At 47.0% G+C, this 8574-nt stretch overlaps 1 protein-coding gene across 1 annotated transcript; it reads right to left on the reverse strand.

Moving 5' to 3' along the window:
• Positions 1-824: 824 nt before the first annotated feature.
• Positions 825-6877, reverse strand: LOC137142164 (ribonuclease inhibitor-like; the record flags this gene model as incomplete). The annotated part of the gene is made up of 4 exons (XM_067531386.1): positions 825-993; positions 2687-2857; positions 5494-5667; positions 6707-6877. Coding segments are annotated over 4 exons (685 nt in total), but the record flags the coding sequence as incomplete, so codon positions are not given.
• Positions 6878-8574: the final 1697 nt, after the last annotated feature.

The following is an 8574-nucleotide window of genomic DNA, read 5'->3' on the forward strand; positions in this document are numbered from 1 at the left end:
AGTAACAATGGGGAACTGCTGGGTTCTGAGCTCTTTTGAAAATCTGGCCCAATGTCCCAGGAGCGCCCCACACCAAACTTGTAGTTCTGACTTGAAAGAAGAACAATCAAGCAGAGACATACCGGAACAGAAGAGGGAAGAAGCGTAACGTTCTCCAAAGAGGGTTTTGGTTTTGATGAGTCCAACATTGGTATCTCTTCTAACCTGCCCTGTTTGTCACTGTAACCGCACATCCCCACTCCCAGAGGGCTGCACGTCAAAGGGTATTTCTCCAAACTGGTGGTGCCTCTCAGCTGACAGAAGACTCAGCCTCAACTCTGTGAACTTCAAAGGCAGCAGTTACCATGGCTAAGGCTGAAGCTGAAACCACATTGGATATTTCAGCTCAGATGCGGAGGTTAAGAATTCTCAGGCTGCTGGGGTTCCTTTTGCCTAAATTAACTTTAAATTAATAAGTCAAGGTGTCAAATGTTATTAAAATTATCTATAAAACAGGCTGTTGGCTGATGAGGAAAGTGTGCTACTTTAAAACAAATGCATTTTATTAAGCGTTTAAAAAACAAACAAACAATTTATTCCCCAAACATCAGGAGATTGTGGAGCCACCTTCTGGTGTGGGCCCAGCTTCACTTAAAAATTTCCATTTTCCACGCAGGGCAGGCTGGTGCATGTTGTGAGCCATTGCCACAGGAGCTGGAGAGACACTCAACTCTGAGCCTCTCCATTTTGCTGCAGAGAGCAGCCAATAAGACACCAGCCACACACCCTGCCACGCACTATACATAAAGGACACCTGTAAATGCACAGAGGAGGCCAAATGTCACTTATCCCAGTCTCTGCAGTTTGCAGTTTGGGTGTTTCAGTCCCTCGCACAGCAGCTGCACTCCAAAATCTTCCAGATAATGGATATCCAGCTTCGTCAGGCTATCACTGATGCTGAGAACAGCAGCGAGATCCCTACAGTACTCATCTTTCAAACTCAAATTATTCCACCTGCAGGAGAGAGAAATGCAGAGAAGAGCAATCTTACTGTGAATGGGGCTTCTCTCAGCTGTTATGACAGATGGCCCCTCCCTTCTACTTCTCTCCCTGACCACACAGCACTGAGAATGGACCAGAAGTCCTGCCCCAGTCCCTGTCCCAAGCCCCACCCCTTGTCTAATGAGAAACCAATATTGGGTGGGACTTTCTGCGTAAGCCCTACCCTTGCCCAATCAGCACTGGGAATGAACCAGACATTTGAAGCCCCAAACTTCTGCCCTTGACCAATGAGGAATAAGGGGTGGGGTAAGACTTCCTCCCTAAGCACCGCTCCAGGCTTTTCCACTGACCAATCAGAATTCGGGAGGGCCCTTTCACACCCATCTGTCAGAGTTTTAGGGTAACTACATCTTTGACCCCCCCCCCCCTCTGTTTTTTGCTCAGGAAAACCCCTCAGGCTTTTCTAGCTGTCACTTCTCTCTACGCAGGGACCCGTATCCCATTCTCTTCTGTCCTGGTGCGTAGGTTGTGGCTACCTGCAGTTGCACGCTGATTATCCCCAGGAGGTCTGACTAAGTGCAGCTCCTGGGCTTTACTTTCTCCCCAAAGGCTGTGACCATGGTTTACCAGTGACCAACCAGCTCTCTCAAAGCACTGTGCATTTATTTAAGGACAAAAGCATCCAGAGAAAACATAAAACAATAACAGGATCTAAATGCTCCCTCCCTATGACTCCTATGGAGACCCAGACAGGTTCCAGTCTCTCCAACTCTTCAATAGAATGGGGTCTCCCCTTCGACAAAAGGTCACATCCATTTGTCAAATCAAAAAGAAGACCCCTCTGTCAAGAAAAACTCAGCCTTTTCTACCAAACCTCTTGCTTTGCCTGCCCCACCAGCTCCCTGATTCTGATTAGCCATAGAGCAAATGTCCCTGCGTAATTAATAGATCCAGCCAGGAAGGGGGCATGCGATGCCTACAAAAGATTGTGACACAAGGGCCTGCTGTCTAATGGGACAGCCCTTGAGCTTCTGTGGAGGATGTAAATAACCTGAACTGGTCTGTAGATTTGGGACAGAACAAAGGAAGGCCCAGAGAGGCCAGTTTGGGAAGATCTTCACAGGAAAAGCAAAAGGCATATTTGACAAATTTTGAATCCCTGCTTCAACATATGAGGGAGCTAGAGATTCTCAACAACAGAGCTGCTAAAAACATATTTTCCCCCTAACCTTGTTCTTGGAAACCTTTGAACAGTTTAACTGAAATTTACTAAAAAACGTTCAGCCTGAAGTGATGCCTGGTGAGGAAATTTTCAGCCCAAGCAGTTTAGAATTGGGCAAATTTACAAGAATCTGAAGACAGTCTTACAAGGGGAAGTATCAGGCCAACTTAATAATAGGTGGTGCTACCAGCACATGTATCCAGTAGGTGGTGCTACCAGCAAAAGTATCCAGTTGCAGGCAAAACACTTATTCCTCAGGTTCAGGGAGGGGGAGGAATTTGGAGCTAGTACTTCAGTTTGGGCCCATCTTTATTTATCGCTTCCATTTTATGAACATAACAGGCTATCGAGATGTTGTGAACAACTGACATATCCGGTGCTGCAGGAATACTCAGCTGCCAGCCTCACAATGAGCTTCCAGGGAGCTGACATCTCATACCATCTGCTAAGTTCTTTACAGAAAAGAAACCTGTAAATACTCACCGTAGTTTCTGCAGTTTGCAGTTTGCATGCTTCAATCCCTCACACAGCACTGGCACCCCTGAATCTTCAAAGCTGAAGATCTTCAGCTCCAACTCAATCAGAGTCTGATTGATACTGAGAACAGAGGAAAGATCCTGACAACAAGTGGCTGTGAGTTCGAAAGGCATCAACCTGCAGGAGACACAAGCAGAGGGAAATAAGCACTTCTGTCTGTCCATTTCCCTCAGTGGGATATTTAATAGAAAAATCCATTTATTCTGGGAATAAAGTCACAGAGCTGTAGCGGTGGTTGCTGAGGACCACGTGATTAAGTGCGGATTTCAATCCGTGTGCGGCTGCAGCTATCATTGATCCTGTATTCCACATATGAATGCTATTCTAAGGCAAAGTTCCCAAACTCCATCCCTTGAGCATAAATAGTGTAGCTTCTGCTAAGGAGGAAACATTAAAGGAGGAGCCAGAGGAGAGTAAATAAAGGGAGGCACAAGTTTCTCTTTGGAAAATAATAAAAATGCTGCTGCTCTCAGAGCTATACTGTACTTCAGTTTTGTGGATGGGGGAAGCCTGTTTTTCTCCCTTGCTGCCTCATTTCCACTTAGGACTTCAGCAAAGAAGCCACAATCTAGGGAAGCCACCATCTAGTTCTCAACATTCAGGATTCAGGGGTGGGCTCAGTTTTGCTGCGTCTCAAATCCCTCATCTCTGTCCCCTTGTCCCTGGGTTTGACCATACACTAGAAAAGGTGGAATTTCCATAGGGAGCCCAGTCTCAGTGGCTGGGCCTACAATTAAATTGTTACAGTCTTTCACTGTTGCAACCCCATTGGTGTGACAGCAGCATGATGGGAGTGATTGTAGAGAGATCCAAAATTTAGGAGCTAAAATACACTGAATTTGGGAAGATGCTGAAAGGTTGGATAAAATGAGCCCAGAGTTAGTGTCTGTGTTACATAGAGGCTCGTAATTCTAGGGGGAGACTGACAAATGCCTTACGACTTCCCTTAAGTGAGCTCATTGAACTCCCAGTGATGGTCAAGGCTGGTGTAAATCAGCGAAGCTACTCTGAAGTCAGTGGAGCTATGCTGATCTGAATCAGCAGATCTGGCCCTTAGAGTGGAAGGCTAAGACACACTCACTGGCCATAAGCTCCTCTGACCGTGTAAGGCCTTGCGATTTACCAATGGATAAAAATATACCCAGATTGGTGTGAACAATGAAGAATGGTGAGGGAATTACAAAGGAAGCCAGTGACTCCTGACACTGATCTTTGTATTTTACAGTTGGGAGGTTTCAGCCTCCATGAAGTGATGCCACTTCTGAATCCCCCTGGTCCGAGACACTGGAATGCCTTCTCTGGGGCTGAAGGTAAATATCACATGCAAACTACAGCTCGTACAGTGTGCAGTTTATTTGAGCACAACATATCACACCCTGGTTCTCAAAACCCCGTAGATTTCAGGATGTAATTCAAAACCCTAGAGGTTGCCCTAATTTACAAGGCTCTTAACAATTTAAGGTAAGGCCGTCTCTGAGCCTGTTCATCCACCATGGTCCACCAACCCAGCAACACCACACTGGGTTCCTACAGCGAACAACGCCCAGGGTTAGACTCCCAGGGGCACACGCAGAGCATTCTCAGCAGCAGACTCTGGCTGGGGAGCTCTTTACCAGGGGAGATAAGACTGAGCCTGGGTCTGACCAAGTTCAGATCTAGGGTGACCAGATGTCCCGATTTTTTAGGAACGGTCCTGATATTTGTGGCTTTGTCTTATACGGGCGCCTATTACCACCCACCCCGTCCTGATTTTTCACACTTGCTATCTGGTCACCCTATTCAGATCTAAATGCCACCCTAGTCTCTCTGATCCCTATGTTCGGGGAGCTCAAATTGCAGTGCAGCACGTAGCCTTCCACAACGTGAAGGGGCAGAAGTTCACACTCAAAGTTCAGAAAACCTGTTAGGTTTCCTCTGCCCCATCAGGAACTGGAGGGGCAAACTCCAAAGGGCAGAAAACCAGGACATTTCCCTAAGGAAAAGCAAAGCGGATCTTATACAAGCACAAATACAACGTTTACATTTCATAACCTGGCACAACGGCCTTGTGTGCATAAGCACCCTGACAACCTGTCCCATAACAGGTAACATTTCACAAGTACTTCCCCCTCCCTGCCTGCTTCAAAAATATGAAGCAATCGTGTCCTCTAGTGACTGACAGGAGGAACTATAGTTCCTGTCTTCTCTCGATTCCAGCTGAAGTGTAGGAAGCACCAAGGGTTGCCAAATGAGTGTCAGATGAGATACCTGACAAGTTGGACCAGTATGTACACACGGGGCTGCCAGGATCTCGCTTTGCTGCTGGGGAAGTGCCTTTTCCAAGAGATACTGTTGCCTGGTTCACTATATTTTTGAAATATGTGAATGACTATTCACAGCAGTTTGCAGCCCCCTGAATGCTCTCACTGGGATGTGTTGCAAACTTCCAACCCCACAGGTGTTTAAAAAGGGTCTGTTCTCTGAGAGGGTGAGATTACGCTACAATTTCTATTGAAAAAATACGTTCTAGTGGAAATCACTCATTCCTCAAGTTCAGGGGGGTTTGAACTATTGCTCCAGTTTGGACCCATCTTTATTAACAAATTCTTTTCTCCAATCGCGACAGACCATAGGGATATTGGGAGCTACTGAGACATCAGGTGCTGGGGGAACACAGCTTTCAACGTCTCCATGTTCCTTCACGGACCTGACATCTTACACCATCTGCACACCCTGCTGAGTTCTTTACAGAAAGAAAGTGTGTGAATACTCACCTCAGCTTCTGCAGTTTGCAGTCAGGATGTTTCAATCCCTCACACAGCAGCTTCATTTCTTCTGCCTCTCTCCGGTGGTTCAGTGCAAGATCCAATTCAGTCAGGGTCAGTTTGGCCATGAGAACAGAGGAGCAATTTCCAAAATAACTGCTTTGAGGAGAATCCTCCTTCAACCTGCAGCAGGCAGAAGCAAAGAGAGATGAGCACTTCTGTCTGTCCAGTTCCCTGAGTGGGTCTCTAGAAAGAGTCCTTTATTCTGGGAATAAAATCACTGTGCTGTAGTAGTGAATTCTGGGGACAACATAATCCCATGTGGATTTCGGTCCACATGCAGCTTTAGCTCTCACTGGGCAAGTCCAAGGGTGGCAGAATTGCGTGACTACACCCAGAGAAACGTGGAGGCCTGGGACCTGAGATGGGTGCACTCAGAGACACCTGAAAGGAGACAGGGGTGTAGCTAGCCCTGTACCATGATAAGGGGTTGAGCACATCCAAGGTGGCCTGGACGTTGCTCACCAAAGTGTGAATTTGGCCTCTCTCTAATGGAGCACTGGAGATACAGGGTTTCCTCTTGCCCTATAGCAGACTGGAAGCCAGTGGACAGACTCAGCAGCTGGAGAGGGGAAATGAAGTCATTTCAAGGTGTGCCAGGGGAGGCAGAGCACAGGAAGCCTCCCTCTCCTTGTACCCCACACTATGGCTGGGCACAGCCGCAACCCTTGCATTCCCCTGCGCACAAGGTCTGATCCCTTCTCTCGCCACCTCAGGGGCAAAAGTAGCACCAAAGCAGGCAATGGCAGAGCAGGATGGGGCATGAGGAAGTCCCACGATTCACTGGCCAGCACAGTCTTTTGTTTGTTTTCAATTGAAATAAATGTAAAATTGTTCTAAAGATCATTCTGAAGGACTGGCTGTTATCTACGGGAGAGAGATCATGCTTCGTCTTCCTGGAAAATACCTTAGTGAATATTAGCACCGTGCATTCCTCAGTTCCAGAGGGGTTTAAATTAGTGCTCCAGTTTGGTCTCATCTTTATTTATAAGTTCCATTTTCCAAACATGAGGGGCCAGTGGGATGTTGGGAGCCATTGACACATCAGAGGCTGGAGGACACTCAGCTTTCAGCCTCTCCTTGTACCTGCAGGGAGCTGACATCTCACACCATCTCACACCCTGCCGGGTTCTTTACAGAAGGGAACCTTACAAATACTTACCGCAGTTTCTGCAGTTTGCAGTTGGGATGTTTCAGTCCCTCACACAGCAGCTGCACTCCTGAATCTCCCAGGTTGTTCCTCCCTATATCTAGCTCTGTCAGGGTGGGTTTGGTGCTGAGAACAGAGGAGAGATCCCCACCACAAGCTGCTGTGAGACCGCAATCAAAAAGCCTGCATGGGGCAGATAATCAGAGAGGGAAATGAGCACTTCTGTCTCAGTCGGTTTCTAGGAAGATTCTTTTAATTTGAGAATAAAAATCACAGAGCTTTAGTAGTGGATGCTGAGAACCACATATGTCAATTTCAATCCTGGGCATCTGTAGCTCTCATTGATTCTGTGTTCCACACATTAATGATATTCTCAGGCAAAGTTCCCAAACTCCATCCCCTGAGCAAAATCATTTGGACATCCCCTAATAAAGAAGCTTCATTAGACCTGATGGGCCAGGACTGGAAAGGGAGGGAGGGAAAGGAACCTCACGGTAACGTATATTAAAGTTTTGTGCTTGGGACAGCCCGTTCTTCTCTCTTGCTGCATCCTTTCTACTTAGGACTCAGCAAATAAGCCACCACTTATGGGATACTTAGAATTTAACATTCAGGATTAAGGGGCAGGTGAGTTTTGCCTTGTCTCAAGTCCCCTTCTCTCTCCGTGTTCCCGAGGCTTGACCACACACTGGACAAGGCTAGAATTGCCCTAAGGAGGGCAGTCACACAGACTGGGCCTACAGTGAAATTCTTTCACCACTGCATTTCTGCTGGTGGCAAACTGCCTGCCAGCATTATTATTAACCACTGTGGGACCTTAGTCCTGCTCTTAGTAAAAATGCTATTGTCTGCAGTTAACACCCTAGGAGCTGCACTAGCAGTAGGGCAGTTTTGTTAGTGAAATTTAAGAGAGCTCAGAGCAGAAAGTACAATAAATAGTGACCTAAAGGTGCTAGTGGAAAAGTCTTGTGTGCTAGACTATCATAAAACGAAATGGAAAGATCTGGCCCTTAGTGTGGAAACTAAGAAGCACTGGCTGTGTGCTCCCTGAACAATCAACCTCTTACACTGTGTGCGGAGGATCATCCACTCCCTTTCCAGCCAGTTGGCACTTATTCAGGAGTCAAACTGGACCACAGGCTAACATACCAGTCTCATTAGAACCATTTAAAGAAAAAGATCACCTCCTGCACTGCCTGGATCCAGAAGCTAGCAGGAACCTCCTGGGAAGCAGAGGCAAATGTTCTGCAAACCTCAGTCCTGGTGCTGGTATTTGCTCCAGCAGAATATTGTGCAGCAATGTGGGGCTGGACTCGGTACGTGCATCTTGTTGACTCAGAGCGGAACACAGCCACCCGTATCTTTAGTGGCTCAAGACCATGTCAGCTGGAAGGGGAAAGGACATGGCCTCCCCATTAGGTAGCCTCCTCTGCACCAGCTTCCCCTTTACTTCCTTAACCCTGCCCAGATCAGTCATGGGACCTAGGAAGCATGGAAGCAGAGATCACCTTTGAAATGTGAATCCAGTGCAACAGATACAATGTATGCCTGAGTCCACAGACAGCCTGAAACAATTATTGGGGGGAGTAGTGGGGTGGCGGGTCTGAACTCTCCTGTCGCCAAGCACTCTTACTGGAGTATCAACTTAAATAGTTAACATTGACACTAAAACATCATCAATGGGCTTTAAATCACTGATCATTTGGGTAACTGGAATAGAGGGGATTGGGGGGCGGGGGAGTGAAGCCGAATGGCTTGGGGATTGGAAGTTGCTGCAGGGAAAAAAACACAGGACATAGAACAGAACAAACTCACAAACACCAGCAAGAGGAAGAGAAACAGAAAGAAGGATAGAAAAGAAAGAGAAACCAGGGACAGAA

This window comes from Emydura macquarii, unplaced genomic scaffold, assembly GCF_026122565.2.
Source record: "Emydura macquarii macquarii isolate MOO-44397 ecotype Brisbane River unplaced genomic scaffold, CSIRO-AGI_Emac_v2 contig_3196, whole genome shotgun sequence".
Lineage (NCBI taxonomy): Eukaryota > Metazoa > Chordata > Testudines > Chelidae > Emydura > Emydura macquarii.